This window comes from Rhizophagus irregularis, chromosome 3 (assembly GCF_026210795.1).
Source record: "Rhizophagus irregularis chromosome 3, complete sequence".
NCBI lineage: Eukaryota > Fungi > Glomeromycota > Glomeromycetes > Glomerales > Glomeraceae > Rhizophagus > Rhizophagus irregularis.
Window position 1 is genome coordinate 2565249 of NC_089431.1, and position 18383 is coordinate 2583631.

At 28.2% G+C, this 18383-nt stretch overlaps 4 protein-coding genes across 4 annotated transcripts; 1 reads left to right on the plus strand and 3 right to left on the minus strand.

The window, feature by feature from the left end:
* Nucleotides 1–515: 515 nt before the first annotated feature.
* OCT59_020623 (uncharacterized protein) lies at nucleotides 516–3575 on the minus strand. Its single transcript, XM_025317663.2, has 4 exons — nucleotides 3081–3575; nucleotides 1514–2998; nucleotides 1004–1424; nucleotides 516–924 (listed from the first exon to the last, which is right to left on the minus strand). Exons 1-4 carry the CDS (start codon nucleotides 3474–3476, stop codon nucleotides 725–727), a joined length of 2502 nt encoding a protein of 833 aa, XP_025177907.2. The 5' UTR covers nucleotides 3477–3575; the 3' UTR covers nucleotides 516–724.
* Nucleotides 3576–3987: 412 nt separating this feature from the next.
* OCT59_020624 (uncharacterized protein) lies at nucleotides 3988–8047 on the minus strand (the record flags this gene model as incomplete). The annotated part of the gene is made up of 13 exons (XM_025317662.2): nucleotides 3988–4258; nucleotides 4343–4542; nucleotides 4614–4921; nucleotides 5022–5699; nucleotides 5795–5927; nucleotides 5991–6293; nucleotides 6377–6584; nucleotides 6665–6832; nucleotides 6906–7065; nucleotides 7133–7277; nucleotides 7549–7733; nucleotides 7809–7871; nucleotides 7987–8047. 13 exons carry the CDS (start codon nucleotides 8045–8047, stop codon nucleotides 4129–4131), a joined length of 2742 nt encoding a protein of 913 aa, XP_025177906.1. The 3' UTR covers nucleotides 3988–4128.
* A 5737-nt stretch (nucleotides 8048–13784) lies between these two features.
* OCT59_020625 (uncharacterized protein) lies at nucleotides 13785–16203 on the minus strand. Its single transcript, XM_025317661.2, has 3 exons — nucleotides 15590–16203; nucleotides 15222–15512; nucleotides 13785–15130 (listed from the first exon to the last, which is right to left on the minus strand). The coding sequence occupies exons 1-3, from the start codon at nucleotides 16151–16153 to the stop codon at nucleotides 14396–14398; spliced, it is 1590 nt and encodes a 529-aa protein (XP_025177905.1). The 5' UTR covers nucleotides 16154–16203; the 3' UTR covers nucleotides 13785–14395.
* Nucleotides 16204–16345: 142 nt separating this feature from the next.
* On the plus strand, nucleotides 16346–18271 carry OCT59_020626 (uncharacterized protein; the record flags this gene model as incomplete). The annotated part of the gene is made up of 8 exons (XM_066149307.1): nucleotides 16346–16387; nucleotides 16467–16556; nucleotides 16674–16745; nucleotides 16820–16945; nucleotides 17026–17046; nucleotides 17108–17260; nucleotides 17329–17730; nucleotides 17825–18271. 8 exons carry the CDS (start codon nucleotides 16346–16348, stop codon nucleotides 18269–18271), a joined length of 1353 nt encoding a protein of 450 aa, XP_065990226.1.
* Between the last annotated feature and the right edge of the window lie 112 nt (nucleotides 18272–18383).

The window sequence follows — 18383 nt, forward strand, 5'->3', positions numbered from 1 at the left end:
CTTAATTTGTATTCATTCAAAAGTGACATTGACGCGTGGTTGTACCGGTCGTACAATTCGCAATAAAAAGTTATTCCTTTCCATTTATAGTGTTGACAATAGATTATTCTATATATTGATCCATTTAGATCACGTTTGATCCAAAAAGAATTTGGTTCTCTGTTTAACTGTTTAACCATTAACTAACCATTAACTAACTAACTAACTGTTTAACCGCCAATTTACATTAAAAAAATGGCTGGAATTAAAACTTGTTATTTCAAATATTTTTTTCTGTTTTGGCAGGTGACATATATATATTAAAGTGCCATTAGTACCATTACACAAAAAAAAACAAAACCTTGATAATCACGAGCCAACTTCTTGTATCACTATATACATATATTAATGACACGTTTTTTAATATTTTGTCAACTTTAAAATTCTGCCCATAACCAATTTATCCGATCTTAATTTATATTACCATAAATAATTTTATAAAATTTCATAATGGCAAATTTTTTCGCGTGCTTTCGTGATTTTTATAAATATTTTTTTAATTATAAATTATTATTAATGAAACTGCGCAATTAATAGAAATGTTGCCATCATTATTAGTATTATTGTAGTAAGTATTGTAGTAAGTATTATTATTAATATTATTATCGCGTAAAAATTTTATATGTATAATAAGGTTAAATACATTTTATATGATATATTTGATATTATTATTGGCTTTTTTTTTTTACATGTTGTTACTATTTGATGCTGAAAGAGGTGAGCGATTTCTCAATAATGGTGTGACCCTATCTCTTTTCACTCCTTGTTGTTCATAATATTTTTCTTTTTCTTGTCGTTTACGTTTTTTCATTTCCTCTTGTGATTTGGATTTATTTGTACTTGAATCAAAGTTAATTCCCATTTGATCACTATATGATTGAGTACCTATAAAAAAAAAAGTTATCTATTTTAATTTCTCTGGAAAAAAAAAATATTATTATTATTATTATTTTTAAAAAAAAACCTGTAAATAATTTTTTGTAATGGTTCAATTTTTCTTTAATATCATCTTCAAGTTCTTCTTCGTCAGAATCTTCTTCATTTTTCTTTGATTCAATGGTCATACCAAATTGTAATTCATCAGCTATTAACTCATCCTTCAAGTAAATCCTTTTAAACCATTTATAAACTTGATAATATATGAATGAATCTCTGTAATTTTCAATTTGTGCAAGTATTCTAATGTAAAACCATAATAATTTTGATTCTTTACTACTTTCCCAATATCGTAAAATGAATTTTTCCTCATAATTATCAAAGAATAAACTTAACAATTCTTTTTCATATTCTCTTGTTTCTGTCTTATCCTCAATAACACATATATTTAATAATTTTTTTAAAAGTCGTTCTCTAATACTTTCATCATCTTCTGACTTGTTTTGTCGCTAAAAAAAATTGCAAAAAAAAAAATTTGAATCATTGGATAAAAAATAAAAAATAAAAAATTTGAAATAAAAAATTAAAATAAACTTACTGAAAATTTTAATGCTTCTCTAACATTCAAAATACTATTACGTATAAGAGCCTCAATGTAAAGTTCCATCATTTCAATTGAACTTCTTACTATACATCGGTAATGAGAATATTTTAATGCGTGATCAGGACATGAAGAAATTAAGAAAATTTTCATGATTTTCTCATCAATCCTAGGAAATTGTAAAAGTAATTTTTTCACGATCGGATCAGAAAGGCGTCCAAGTCCATCGTCAAATCTTTCATGATCCAACGCCCAACATCCGTCAACAAATATTTGTACTTCCTGTGATGAAATTAAGTATCGCGCGGCAAACATTTGTGAATGTTTATGAATAAATTTCCAATCTTTTAACAAGTAATAAATTATACCATATTTCCAAACCAAATCCTCTTTATTCTTGCTAAATAATTCGTCGAATAAATTTTTCAAATCGGATTTACTTTGAGGAGGGTATATTTCTTTATAGTCAATGCTTTCTTTTTCAAGTAATTTATCAATCATTAATTCATCTTCATATTTTTCTCTTTGAGCATTAATGTCCTTAATTGATTCAATGTTGTATGGCCCAAGATGATTAAATTCTAATTTTCCAAACCATTTTTCAAATGATGGTATGTCATCATCATCATCACTGTCAAGTGGTAAAGGTGAAATTTGATACCATTCAACTTCATTTGGTAAAACAAGTTTAAGACCCCTATTATATTGATCCGCATAAATATCTAAGAGAGGAATTTCATTATTATTCGGTGATTTTCTACAAAGTGAATCTATACGATGCCAATTTACTGTAACATTTTTTAAATTTTCAATTTTATAATGTGCAACTTCTATACCATCATGAGGTCGATAATTATTTGGTCTATAGTACATGTCCAATGCTACATATAAATTATACCCCATTTCAGTTAATGTAACAAACATGGTGATGATTTCCCCTCTGGTAACATCAGCTCCAGGGTTCCCAACAACTATACTAACATCATTCCAATTTTTCTTGTTGTCATCAAATGATATTGTTGAAATTCTTACTATTGGAATTCTGTCAAGGCGAGCCAATGGAGATTTATTAAAAATACGGGAATTAAGATGTCCATGTCCAATAAATAATAATCGTTCTTTAAAATCTTTTAGGTTACGTATAACTATATGGGTAACAGGTGGTACTGGATCTGAGGTACCAGTCAATTTCAACATTGGCATTGACCACGTTTTATAATCTGATCCATCATTCATAATCTCAAAATATTCTATATTTCCTTGTACACCTCCTGCTATTACATAAAAAACATTATTATCACCAAATGTTTCATCTAAATCATTATAAGTATTCACGGCTGTAATAGAATCTTTAGTAGATAATTTTACATTAAGTTCCCTTATGTAATTAAAGCTTTGTTGTAAATAAGGATTGTAAGCAAGCCAATATATTGATAATCCAATTACGGACGCAAAGATGAAAACATAGGTTGATATTTCACCCTTAATTAAATGATTAATGATTATTAATTAGAGATAAATTTATTTAAAAAAGAGCGGGAATAAAAAAAAAATTAAAACTTACATCGGTTTCAATTTTATCGATAATAACATCATTAATTGAAGGTATCATAGAATCAAGATCAATAGGTAATAATCGATATTCAAAATGGACAATATCATAAATAAAACAATGATATAAATTTTTTCTTGTCCGCGAGCAAACTAATAGGCTTGGATTATCCAACTGACAATCTGTTATGTAAACAATTTCCTTTATCTCATTCTCTTCGGTCAAGTTGTTTCTAAGGTTGTATTCTTTAATACTAAGCGTCTTGATATAATTATCCGTTTCTGCAGAATAAAGTTTAATTTCTTTGGAGTCATAAATATAAAGGTATTCGGTTTGGTCTACTCTTTTGTGATATGTCACGAACGCCCCGCGTTTTGCACTGCGAACTCCAACTTCATTTCTTTCCATGTTTCTTGATATCCTTCAGTAAACAAAGCAACAAAAAAAAAAGATAAATAAAATAAATTTGGATAATGAATAATGAAGCTGTAAAAATATGAATTAATACAATTAATACTAAACTACTTTAAATTATTCATAACAAAACACTTTTTTTTTTGCAATCACGCGATACTGGTTTGTGATTTTAGCCAGCATTATGAGCTCTCGGCCGGCATTAGTTGATCAGCGGGTAAATAAAGGTGTCACCAGGTGACAAATTATGCATTCACCGCATCTATTTCGATAATTAAAGTTTCATCATATTTAATTGAGTAACATCTTTCTTTCCTGACAAGATTATATTATGTAGTTAAAAATGCAAAAAGAAAAAAATTTTTAATTTTACGATCGAGTATGAAAAAAAATTCGTTGTAGGCTAATAATTAATAAAATTATATAGTCCCCCGCTACGCTCCGGACTAATAAATTTGAAATTTAATGGTTTTAACATCATTATCATTAATCAATAAAGCGATTTAAAATATTTTAATTTTTAATTTAACAAAGTTCTATAAATAACATAACAGTCTGTAAATAAATTATAATGCAGTTCAAATTACAAGTCTATACCAAAAAAAAATAAAAAGTTCTTAAAAATTTGGTTGAATTATTGTAATTATTATAAACATCCAGGTAAAATCCTAAATGGCCTAACAGGGTTGGTTTCTTCCAACTCCAAAGCATACCACAAACAATCCTTCGTTCTCTTAACTCTATTAGTTGCTTGATATATTTTACCAAGATAAAACCTAATAAAGAATATAAATATAAATACGTATTTATCTAATAATAATATATTAAATATACACAATTTCCTTAAAAAAAAAACGTACCATGCCTCTGCACAGCTCCATCCATTACTTTTTGTAACATTATCTAAAAGTCCTTCTGCCATCTCTAGATCATCCATTTTCATATAAACTCTGGATAAATGTACCAAACTATACGTATGATTATTGTCAATTGAAAGAGCTTTATGAAAAGAAGTTATAGCATCTGCATAACTTTCTTGTGCAAATAACAATAACCCGAACTGTATATAAAAAAAGAATTATTTAAAACTTCGAACCTTTATAGAGTAAATAACCATAATTAGTAGCTTACCTGACACCAAACATCGGGACTTAAATCATCAACTTCCTCGGCACTTTCAATGGCTTTTTGCGCTTCTTCCAAATTTCCAAGTCTTCGAAAAGTTGAAGCTGAAGCAAGCCATAAGTCCGTCAATACTTTAGTAGCACGTTGACGACGTTGTTTTGTCTTTAATGTTGCTTGTGGTGATTGTATAGTAGCTGATTTTGCTGTAGATAATTGTACACCTGTAATTGTTTGTGCAGGACTTCGTTTTAATCCAGAAGACGCTGAATTTCTTGATGATGCTATTGATGGCGTATAATTCGCTTTAGGTACATCTATTTATAAGAATAGAGTAAATACATATAACAATTGAATATTTTTGACGAATCTATCTTTTATGTGGAGGAAAAAAAATTTTAGTTTAATAATAATTACCAAGTGTATCCTTATTACCAGCACTGGAAATCGAACCTTCAGTACTTATGTAACCTTCCTTTTTGTCAGCACTAGTAAAGCTCTTAACACTATTATTACTAACAGGCAGTTTAGCCGCCGTAACAGGTGTAAGTGTTTCTTCATACGTCATGTTTTGTTTTCGTAAACTTGAAACATCGTAAACTGATCCATTTGGTGATGCTATAATATTATAGTCTGGGAACATTTTTGCGTATAACATAAACAATTTATCAAAATTATTTATAGCAGCATCAGATCCATTAACTAACTCTTGTAATGCATTTTGCGTCAATTTCAACGAAATAAATTCATCTCCATCATCATTTCCCATGGCAGAAGATGTACTATAATCACCCGTTGAATCAGCCGCTTCCCAATCCGATTCTTTTATTCCTAATTCACATGCCTTAAGAGCCCCCTGAGAATCCTTTTGGGAAGAAAGTAATAACACTAATAAATGCCAACATGGTATGCTTGAACTATTAAGGTTTATAGCTTGTCTTATACTAATTATTGCTTGGCTAATGTCCCTTATTGTGGCATATTCAAGCGATAATCGATAATGAGATTCAAATGCTTCCGAATCCAATAATATTGACTCGTTCAATACTTCAATAGCTTTATTATGAAATTCTGATCGTTTGCCAGGATCAGTTTCTAAAAATAATATTAAGAATAGGTTCATTTTAATATTCATATTAAGATAAATTTTTCTTTTAAATAAAAATTATTAATTAAAATCAAATTTTAACCTTCAGCAGCAAATAAACTATATCCAACTCCAACACATCTCAAAACATGTGCGTATAATTCTTCATCATCTAAATTGCTGTCATCTTTATACCAAAGTAAGGCTTTTTGTGCAACTTCTAATGCTTCTTTAGCCTTAAAGTATAAAGACAATTCAGTAAAATTATTATTTTAGTTAAAGCGAATCTTACGCATTACCTTATTCATATATTTTGCCATCAGTACTGAGCCAGTAATCAGCGTTTGTATAACTTGTTCAGAAGTTTCAATCGTCATTTCATGCTTAACTAGTGTAGAACATTCTTTAGTTTCCTCTAGCGATTCTTGCATTTGCCTTTCAATATCTTCAATTTTTGTTTCTTTCGCTTTTTCAACAAGTGCAATATATGCACTAAGAGCCAATTCAGCTTCTTCATAATCTCCGTAAGTAATCAATGAATTTATGAGATGTCGCAATATTCTTGGAGATTGAAATGTTTTATGTGTTGCACGATGAAGCATCTTTTAAGAAAAAAAAATATAATCACGTCATCACATTATTTTAAGAACAATTCAATGAAATGCAATTAACAGCACATACCAACCTCAATTAATTCACGCATTTCTGCAGAAGTTCCACCACCCAATATAGTCCAGTCAGACATAACTTGATCAACCATTTCCAAAACCCTCCAATTAGCTTCTCCAGCCTTTGGAAAAGAAGTAATTTGAAATATGACATTTTCATACAATAAATGTAATTCAGTCAATTCAACACGAAATGTGTGTGGAGTATAAATTGTAGACTGCTCACTATTAATTTGAGAAGTTTAGTATATCAAATACACAATGATGATGAATGATAATAATATACTAAAAAATAAAATATTTACTTTGACGTAACACTTGGTGGATCGTACGTTCCTTCTTGATATATTTTTGATAATAATTTAATAAAATACTTGTATATAACTGCACGTTTATTGATTCTGAATTTATCCCCCCAAAGTGTAGCATATGACTGATATGTGCGAAATGATTGAAGAGCTCCTTTCGTGTCACTGATTAAAAAAGTAAATATTTTCAGAAACATGATACAATTGTAATAATGATTTTTCTAGTTTTCTCAATTACCCTAATCGTACTTTCAACAAAGGTGCGCGATATAAAGCTTCTTCAGACCAATTAGACAATTGATCTTGTTTTTCGTTAGAATTTGGTGACAACAATGCCGCAACTTGGTCATAACATACAATGGCTTCATCGAAATCACTTAAAGATTCATGAGCCATTCCTAACAAAGAGCGGATTTTTGAGTTATAATATACTAATTTTTTAAAATATAAATTGCATAAACTTACCTTTAAGAACTAATCCTTGAATGATAAGTACAAAGTTATATCCTATGGGTAGTTCTGATGGAACAAAATTTGTACTTAAAACTTCCACACATTTGCCATATTTTCCAACAACAAAATAGGCTCTCGCGAGTATAATTGATGCATACTAAAGTAATTACAATATAAATATAAAAAAAATGCATTATTCGTCTACTCTCATTGAGAATAATATCTCTAAAGTACTATAACTATTATGATCACCATATGAATAATAAATCATATCTGTATAAATATAATTGTTGAAACTAGTAAAAAATTAAAAATGTAATTTAATAATACAATTAATTCCATTATAAGATATTTGAATCAATCTAATCTCAAATGCTATAAAAAAATGTTTTCCAAGTTCAGCCATTCTCCAATCATTTATTTCTCACCTTTTTCTCTTGATCTTGAGCTTCGGCCAAGGCAACTTCGATTTTCTCAAATACCTCCTTGATTTTTGCTTCATCAATAGTAGGCTGTAAAGTAATGTGTTTTGGCGAATCATCATCATAATTACATTCTATTTTTTCTATTGCCTGCACTAAAGCATGTTCTGCTAATGCTGATTGCTGAAGAACTATACAATTTTTTTAAACAAGTAGATTGTCAGTTTTATTAAATTTTTAAAAATGTGAATAAAGTTCAAACTTGCCTACTCCTGACGGATTATGTTTTCGATATTTTCTCGCTAATTCTGGAACTTCGTTCCAGCTACCTATTTCCGACGGATCAAGTATTCAATAAAATTAGATACATAATTGATATTCATAAATGTTTAAAAGAAGTAGAATTAAATACTGAGGTAATTTTAAAAGTTATGTAAAAATTACCTTTACATCGAGCAGCATCGAGTTCTCTCGCTCTTTGATTTGCTTTTGTAAGGTTTGTCATTTAACAAACTTTTCTAATTGATTATAAAAGAAATTAAATACTTGGATAGATTAAAAAAAAACCTTTTTGAAATAATTTTTTTCGATCTGATCCGTTTGTTCGTAGGTTCGATTGTTTGTACTGTACGACAAATTTTATTATCTTGAAATTTTGCTGTAAAAACCGGGAATCGGATTTTTTACGAATTTAACACTTTAATTGGTTTAATAGCTCCTTCCATTTTAATTAAAAATACGTTGTTTGATTTGTTAAAAATTAAATTTTATGTATAATGCTATTTTAAATTAATTTGAATTATTTCAATTTATATAAAATATTACCTAAATTCTAGAATATAAATCAGAAAATAAACTATTATAGATGTTTATATAACAAAAAATTTTAAGGTAAAGCAATATGAAAATCAACTGTATGTAAATCATGTGATAATAATATGCTTTTATTAGCCCTACATGAATGTAAAATAATGGAATATTGATAGCTCTTAGTACAAACTTTAAGGGAAATTTTATAACTATAATATTGTAAAAGAAACTGAAAAGTAAGCTTTTAATTAAAATATTAAATTCGTTATAAACAGTAGTTATAATATATAATGCACTATTTTTATTAAAATAGATAATAATAAAGTTGTTATTTAAAGTAAGATCTTAAATATCTAATACTGTATAAGGATTCTGGATATTTCTAAAACAATTCATAAGTTATACTAATTTTTTTAAAAGTTAAAAATTAGAGTTATGTAATTTTTTTTAGCATTTAATAGTCCAATTTGATAAACTTTTTTATTTTTAACTTTTATTTTTATTTAATATATATTATATATATATATTGACTAAATTTTCTTATATTCTCTTATATAATTTTTATGATTCTTTTTGATTATATTCAGAAGCTCTGTAATTTTTTTCACTTCATGTTCATTTCATTTAAACCATAAAGATTCTGTATTAGCTAATAAATTATAAAATATATTTGAATACTTTCCTAAATTTTCTTTAAAAATTGGTAAAGCTTTTGCAATTTCTTCTAAATCATTAAAAATATTTTAGAAAAACTTCAATATTTACTATTATGAAATTACTGATTTATTAGAAATTTGATTTAAAGTTTTGTAGAATTTCAAGCTATATATAAAAAGGTAAGGTAAGGGTAAAAAAAAAGAGTATATATATTTTTTTTGACTATTATATATTATATAAATAGCCATATATGGCTAATGACTTATTTAAATATATACAGAATTAGAATCCCAAGCTATATATATAGTGATAAGGTGCAGCCAAAAAAATTACTATTAGCTTTATGCATTTTTTCAAGACTAGAATTATGATAATACCAGTTAGTATCTAAAAAAAGAAATAAATTCCAGCTAGCATTATCTATAAAGGAAAGATCTATATAATTATTTTGGCCAATTCTACACAACTTGATTTTTGAAATAAGTTTTTGTTTAAAATGGCATTATTTTTTTTTAAAAAACCTATAGAATTTTTTATTATTATTCTAATTGAAAGTTGATTATAAAGATGCTTATCAAAACTATTTTTTCAAAATTTTAGTTTAGTCAAAATTCAATCTAAAACTATTTTTTATAATAAAATTAATTGCTTAAACTATTTTTATACTTTTCCAAAATTAATTATAATTTAGAAAAGTTTCAGATTTACCAATTTTTCATTAAAAATAAAGTTTTTGAGTTTTAGATTTTAATTTTATTATTAAATGAATTTCAGGTAGCAACACTAATTGGTCATACAATGAAGTATGCAAATATTATTACTGAGACAAAAATGGCAAAAATCTTAGTACAACTTTACTTTAAGAAAAATCTTAGTTAGCTAAAGTAAAATAAGAACTACTACTATTTCTTTCTTTATAAAATTGGCCTATAGGTATTAAAATTAAGAATCAAAAAAGTATTGCATAATATAATTTATAAAAGAATGCTTTACTTTCAAGTTATTTAAAATTTTTCTGTTTAAGATAAGAGAGAAACTGGCTATGTATTTCTTAAACTATTAAATAACCTATTTGTTAAATACTAATCTTTTTTATTTGCTAGTTATTTGAATCACTGTGATGATCTACTTCTATTTTCTAGATTGTTAAGAATACTAAATATAAACTTTTTTTGTTATACTTTATAAACTGCTAATTTATACCTCTTTTTATTTTACTTTTTTTTAGAAATGAACAAGAAACATAAGAAGAATAGACAGATGATTAAAATTATAACAATCAAATTATATTAAATAATAATAATCTGTTAAATAATAAATAATAACGATCAGAATAATTGGATGTACATATTGACTATGATATAGAAAAATATTAATAATTGAAAATTTTTCTGACAAATTGAAGTTCAAATTTTGGACTCAAGTCTTTAAATTATATTATTATTTGGATGAAGGTAATTGGAAGTTTCAATATGATATTATCAGTATAGCCAAAAGATACCTTAAGGCAGATAAATATTTATCTCAAGCATAACATGCTCTTTTAGATTCATATCTAATAATAATAGTATAATTTTCCTACATTACATTAATAATTAGTGAATAATAATCTTGTAATTCTAAAAACATTAATGTTGAAACTAACTTTTTAGCTAATGAAACTTCACTACTTCATTATTTTCTGAACTTACTGTATTTAATGTGTTAATTGCTAATAACCATCAAAATACAATAATAAATGAAACAAATCTTCTCTTTAAATTTACAGAGAGTAGATTAAAGTCTAACATAGTGTTATTTGTAAAGTCTTTTTTCGTAGAATGTACATATATATACAAACAATGCAAGTATTTGGAATTCATTTATAATAATACACATTATTTGCATTATACCTATTATTTTTGAGATAGAAAGTTCATAATCGATCTTACAAAGAAAAATAGTAAATCATTTTAAAAGAACATCATCAATTATTAAACTATTCTCTCCAGTTTTATCAAATGCTGATATTGTTACTAATTTTATGGCAGGGACTTAAAACTATAAGAACAGATCTTTGTTTCAATAACTTGTATACCATTAGTCCATTACGAAGTAATTCCGCTGTTAATGCTTTGTAAGTGTCTTTTACTAAAGAATAAAAATTTCTTAAAACATCAATTAATACTTCAATAGAATGTGAAAGAAGTTTTTCATCATTATTATCTATTTTGGGGTGAATGGTTATCAATAACTAGCCGGATCAGACCAGGCTCATATAGAATAGTACGAAAAGAAGGACGTTTTGCAGGGATAAACAAAATTTATTTTCGCAGTCAATGTCATATGTTGTATGTATAATTATTATCATTATTCAGAGATCAAATAATGATAACCTCAAATTCCTTTCACCCTTTCTCTTATATAATAATATACAGTATATAATAATCCTTCTTTAATTATATACTTATTCTCTTGTTGTATATTTTTACATATTCTATTGTACTCTTCTTCGTCCATTTTACTTATTTACCTCTTCAATAAAACCATCTAGTTTTTATAATTTATTCCATAAATTTACTAATCTTTCGATATCATCATTTTTAATTTTTACTTCTTGGTATTATTATTAATAATGATAATTTAAATTTTGTCGGATCAGACTAGGCTCATATAGAATCATTTGAAATATAATTCCAAAAAAGCCAAGCTCCATTACTATATATTTTTATATAGGAATATTTTGCGATTTTCAATTGCCATTAATTGAGGTATAATTTGGTTAAGTCTATTAGCCAAAATATTACAGTTTTGCAGTTTTTGCAATAATTATGTTCAATCTTACGTATTTATTATAGCCTTTAATAATTGATGAAAATGTGGTTTCAAACTTCTACGGAATTATTAATTGGTAATATGTCACAAACTAGGCATTCCCCTGAATTTAATCCTAGCAAATTTGTAATGTATGCTGAGGAATTAGGATATGAAATAGATTCATTCTCTTCTATAGAAATATAAAAATTTTGTTCATACTATTTCTTTTTGTTTCGTTTCTATTTTGTTGTATTGCCTATTTTCTCTATTGAATAAGATGATAATAAATCATTTCCTAGATAAAATTCTTTCTCTTGACTGAATAACTTTTGAATTTCTTTTTTTCCAAATAAAAGATTTAATTCTACTTTAACTACAACTTTCATTTCTTCAAGTATAAAGATTTGATAAATTATTTATGCCTATACCATTTATCCAAAATGGCATAGTTTTCTTTCCGTTGCATTGTAGATTTATTTAGACAGTATTTGCAAGCTCTCCATCCAAATTATCATAAACATAGTCCATAAATCTTCCAAGTCCAGATCCTCTAAGTAAACCATATTGGTATTTGGTACCTGGTGTCAAATTTACCAATTTTGTATTTTGTTTAAAAAACGATTTTTTTAAAATAATTATATTTTTAGAATAAATTTCATAAATTAAAAGTTCGTATGCTTCCCATTGTTTTCTTTTAGGTAAGTCAGTATATATATATATTTTTTATTTTGTTAAATATAGACAGACTGGGGCAATAACAAGGGAAATCTCTGAAAGTTACCACCATTACAAACGGTAGACTAAACTATACATAACGTTAAATACCCAGCCCCTTAGCGGAGTCGTCCTGCCTGTTATTTAAAAATCTGAGGCATGGCTTAATTTCTATTATCTATATCATTTTAACTTTAGACAATAAAATTAAATAAAAAGGTACTTCCGTAAGTCAATATATTCATTGTAAACCTTTTTAAATACGCGCTCAAGCAACATGTGATCCACGTGATGTATAAACATGATCTAAATTTTACCTGTACCTATTTTAAGGTATTGTTTTGAGCTTCTTTTTTGCTTTAATAGCTTGTTTTATGGTATTGATTCGCTGTTAATGTAGCTTTATGATCTTTTCTATCGAAAAATTAAAACTTCAATTGATTATTAAACAGAATAATTCTTTCATTATTAAATATTTATGATGATAATGAAATAATGACATAAATGCGGATCATGATCTAAGATATATCTATTATCAATACTGCTCAAAATTCCCAGCATCAGACTCCATCTCCATACATTGTTACATTGTTGCATAGAAAGATTTCACGATTCCCAAGTTCATTAATTTTTTTTACCAAGGTCCAATTTCCTAATATACAATAATTCTGTTTAAAGAGTACTGTATATAATATATACAGTATAAGTAAATTATAGGATTTAAATAAAATAAGTAATCAACTTACATGGTAATTGAAACGAATCTTAATTTCTACAGTTAACAAAGGTTAATAATTATATATAATTATTCAAAAATGTTAATAATTAAAGAAATAAACCATCTACGGTATTTCTAGAATATCAATTTCGTTCACTATATCAGGGACTTCAAAATATTATTTCCGTTCATCATGTCAGGAATTTCTACAACTATTTTATTATCCTCGTTCACCATCATTAATTTCCCATTTCTTGTTTAAATGTGTTTGTCTCGTCATATAATTTATTTTTCTTATTGAATAGTATGAAAAAATTCCAGTATTAAGGAAAGGAAATTAATCTAAAAATAGATCTTTTATATTGTTCAGCCATTACAAAAATTATCCTTCGATTTTAATTTTGTAATTAAATTCTCGTGCATTTTTTTATTCGTGTTCATTCCATTTAAGCTGTTTTATTAGCTGAAAGTTTATATATCTAAGATGTTTTCCAAAATTTTCTTAAATCATTATCTAAAATATTTGAAAAAACTTCCGGTATTGTAGCTATTGACCATCAATTATTAAACTAACTCTCTTCAGTTTTATTAAACTAAAAGGACTTGGAATGTTACTATCAGAAATATTGTAATAACTACGAGATGAAACTGCTGTTAATGTAATTTTTTCACTGAAAATAAAGCTGCCATTGATCCTTGAGTAGAGCTCGTCTATAATATATAACTTAATTGAAATATAATTCAAAATATTATTCAAAAAATTCCAAAAAAAAATCAATCTCCATAATTAAATAAGATGACAGTACTAGGTTCTTTACCAAAATCCAAAAAATTTTTTTATTTGACTCTGAAGTAAAAACCAATATTTCCTTTTCAACTTTTTCAATTTTCCTTCACAATCAAATCCTTTAATATTAAAATTAATAAAAGCGGTTCCATCTTTTCTAATGTCCCTAATGAAATTATTGAATGTGAACTAACGATATAAATAAGTTATAAATGTGATTTTTCTTTTACATTTTGAACTTTGTCAAAATTTTAGATTTTTTAATAATAATGAAACCCGATCGTATTTAAAGTTTATATAAATCGAGCAAATCAATTAATTTATTTGTAAATTTTATAATTATATTATAAAAACATTTAAATTAGAATCCACTAAAGCATATGTGATAGAAGGCTCATTTGTTCAGATTGATTTCTTTGCATTAGATCCCGAAAGGATAGGGATTGATTAGAATCAATATTTTCGCGGAATTGCGAATATTTAATGGAATATTCCGCTACAACTTTCTCATTCTCCTCACCATAATTCCAATAGGGATCTGTCTTTAAATTGAGTGGAATATCGGAAATATAAATTAATTTCTTAAACTCGCACATTCTAACTGTCCGGTCATTGTCCTCAAATCCTTCCCCTTTGGGCTTTTTGACGTTAGGCTCTTTCTTAATCTCATGAGGAACATATTTTCTGATTCCTTTGGCAAGTTCAATCTTGCGCTGCTCCGCTGCACGGGCATCCTCTTTATTTTGCTTTTTGTTTCTCGCATTAATACGTGCCCAAACGTCATCAGTTGGATCACGTTCGGCAAATTTTGATTCAAGTTCTTCGCTAATCTCTTGTATCCTTGCATCTAACTCTTTAGCTTCCTTTATATCTCCTCTAAGCTCTGCAAAATATTTGAGAGTTGTTAAATTTGATTTTTCGATCGTCAACTCTTTCTTTTCGCCGCGTAGGGCTTTCTTTTGTTGAACAATATTTTCAACATCTTTTTCTGTAAGTATATACTCTTTAGCCCTATTTAAATCTTCTTGTTTGCGAGAAGTATGTTCTTTCGATGGCAATTCCATATTATGATGTTTCATAGTAATTAACCAACGCTCAAATTCGGACTAAAATATTGGAATAATAATTAACAATTATTAATGTGTATGTATTTATATTTATACATTTTTTTTTTAAAAAAAAAGGAAAATTATTTACTTGATCAACATATTGATTGGATACAATATCCATAGGCCAGCATTTAACAGCATCAGCATGTCTAAGTTTGAGCACTTTATTTGTAATAGTCTTGTCAACGTAATATTTGTTTTCTGTAGCCTCGACACCTTCAATCTCACACAAACGATACACTTGTTTATCTTCTCTATCTCCAATATGCAATCGAACGTAACATCCTACTATGGCGTCAGCTAAGAATGGAGCGAACATCCAATTTACAAGCATATGCCGGGATACTTGGATGGTTCTTAATTCTTGCAGTGTAATATCCTGATAATAATTCAGATTTAAAATAAGAATATAAGTATTTATTCTAAATCAAAAATTTGAAAAAGCTACGAACTTACTTCATGAGTACTATCTTTTTCGCCATCCCCTTCATATTCATCATTTGATGATGAGGCATGCTCAAGTTCAGGACTTTGAGAACCAGATTTTGTTTTTTGTTCCTTTTCTGCACGTCGACGTTTGAATTCATTAAATTTTTTTTTGCTTGCCTTTTTCGCTCGTGAAGATCTCTTAGATTTATCATCTAATGGATCAAATAACTGCTGGACTGCATGCAGATCCAAGTGGTGTTGTTTCTTTTCGGCTCTGTCAGCCAAGATCCTTTCTCGTGCAAGTTCGTTTAAGTTTCCCAATCTTTCTCTATCATTTCTATCATGATACAAATCTGGCCCATATTCTCCAGGGGAACCTCTTCGGCGTTTATCCTTACCACCATCCTCAAAGTATTCGTCTTCAGGCGATGGAGATCTTGAACCTCTACTCTTCCTTTTTTGAGAAGTACGTGTATCTTCTTCACCAGATCCAGACTGTGAACCACCCGGTTCAGAAGCTTGTTCGGAACGTTTTGAATTTTCACCGACATCACCAGTGAGTGCAAGAATTTCGTCTTCTATATCAGACATTATTTGCTTAAAAAAAGATTAAAAAGAAAACATTGAACAAATTTCAATCGTGCTGCGTCATATTTATTGGCATAGTATAATACTGTATGACAAATTTTTAAATTAGGGTGGTCAGTATGTCACATGATTTTTCCACCTCAGACGCGACTTTATTCGTTTCGTTCAGTTCGTATTCAGTATTCATTGAGAAACATGTCGGAACCAAAGAAATACTGCCTGGAACATACTATTATGGTACAGACTACAGACAAAGTAATAAAACATAATCTTGTAATAATAATAATAGAACTATTAAAACACTTAAATTTGAAAGGAAACGGCAAAAACATCCTACTATGGCGTGAGTTTCAATCGCTATGACCCACACGATAATAATATTTTCGCTGTTGTTGGTGGACGTAATGTAAATACACTGTTTTAATAAAAAATTTCAACGCGTACTTTGTCCGTTTTCGCGTATTTTGTCCGTTTTTACCACCTTTTTAACCTTATTAGCTTTTATTGGTTTTATTTTTCTTAGGTTATAATCGCCCGTCTTGACAGTGACAAACCTGTGGCACTTAAAGTAGTTCAAACCTACGTGGATGACGATGTAATCAAATGTACATTTGTGTATTTTTTGTAGTTTTGATATATTAAATAACAATTCCTTTGTTTATACTGCAGGAGGGAGAGAATTTTTATTGCTGCGCTTGGTCGGTCGATCCAAATATAGGTGCACCGCTACTTGCTGTAGCTGGAGCTACAAGCATTATTAAAATCATAAACACAAGTGTTGGATCGGCTATGAAGGTATGGCATATTTATATTACGTATTGATTTAATTAAGCTGCTTGTATGACTAAATATTTCGTTAAATTTTATACTCTAAGGCTCTTACGGGCCACGGCAACGTAAGTTTGATGCAACTCAATTTTATTTTTAATTAAATTTAAAGTTTATAATAATATATAGGAAATTAATGAAATAAAATTTCACCCGAGGGAACCATCTTTACTCTTCTCAGCGAGTAAAGATCTTTCTATACGTTTGTGGAACCTCAAGACCATGCAGACTGTCGCCATCTTTGGCGGAGAATGCGGCCATCGTGAGCCGGTTTTGAGCATTGTAATGGTTCAAAATGTCATTGAAACTCTTCTTTTTAAATGTATGCTTATAAGAACTTAATTCTTTAGGATGTGCATTTAACCGGTGATTTCTTAGCTTCATCTGGAATGGATTGCGCAGTCAAGATATGGACGCTATGTACGCCGGTAATCAAACATGCAATAGGGTCGTCCATTAATTCAAACCCTTCGTCATCTCATTCTCAACAATTGTCACAACGAGAACAACAATCATGTTGTTCGCCACATGTTGCACCATCAAGGGCGGTGACTGTGCATTATCCCATCTTTTCTACAACTGAATTGCACAACAACTTTATTGACTGTGTAAGATGGTACGGCGATTTATTACTATCAAGATGTGCTGCTGATGCAAAGATTGTGTTGTGGAAACCTGATGTAGAATTGGTGGCGTTCGATAAGTCTAACATCACAACAGTAGTTGTAGGTGGACCAGCTACTCCTAGTAAGGTAAGAGCATGTGATATAACTATCAAATTAAAATGGTTTTTTCTTATTCTTCTTATTTCTAATATTCCAACAACTAATGGGTTTAACTTTCTAGCAACAAGCGAACTTCGATATAATTTGTGAATTAGAATTCACACATAGTGACATCTGGTTTATTCGCTTTGGATTTTCGTATGACTTTCGAATGCTTGCAACGGGAAATCAAGTGGGAAAAATTTATTTGTGGGACACAAAAGATATTCCGTATTATATTGACGGCTATATCGAAAAGAAAAAAGCAGAATATTTGGTAAAGAAATCTAGCGTAAAAAGGAAAAGAGGTACTCGCGTAAGTAAAAGCGCAGTTATCAAGAAACCTATTATCCTCGAGTCAGATTGCAAAAGCACAATTCGACAAATCGACTTCTCAAAAAATAGTCAATGGATTGTATCAGTTTGTGATGACGGTTCGATTTGGTGTTGGAAATCGAATATTGATACAACATTTCAAGAGTCAATCAAAGGTTCGGGAAGTAGCGATGATCCATTGATTATAGACTAATACAAATATTTGTATGCTATTAATTACTTTCTTAGCTTGAAATTATAACTTTTTATTAACGAATAATGCTAACATTCCAAAAAAAATTTTAAATTGCTATTATTCATTCTAA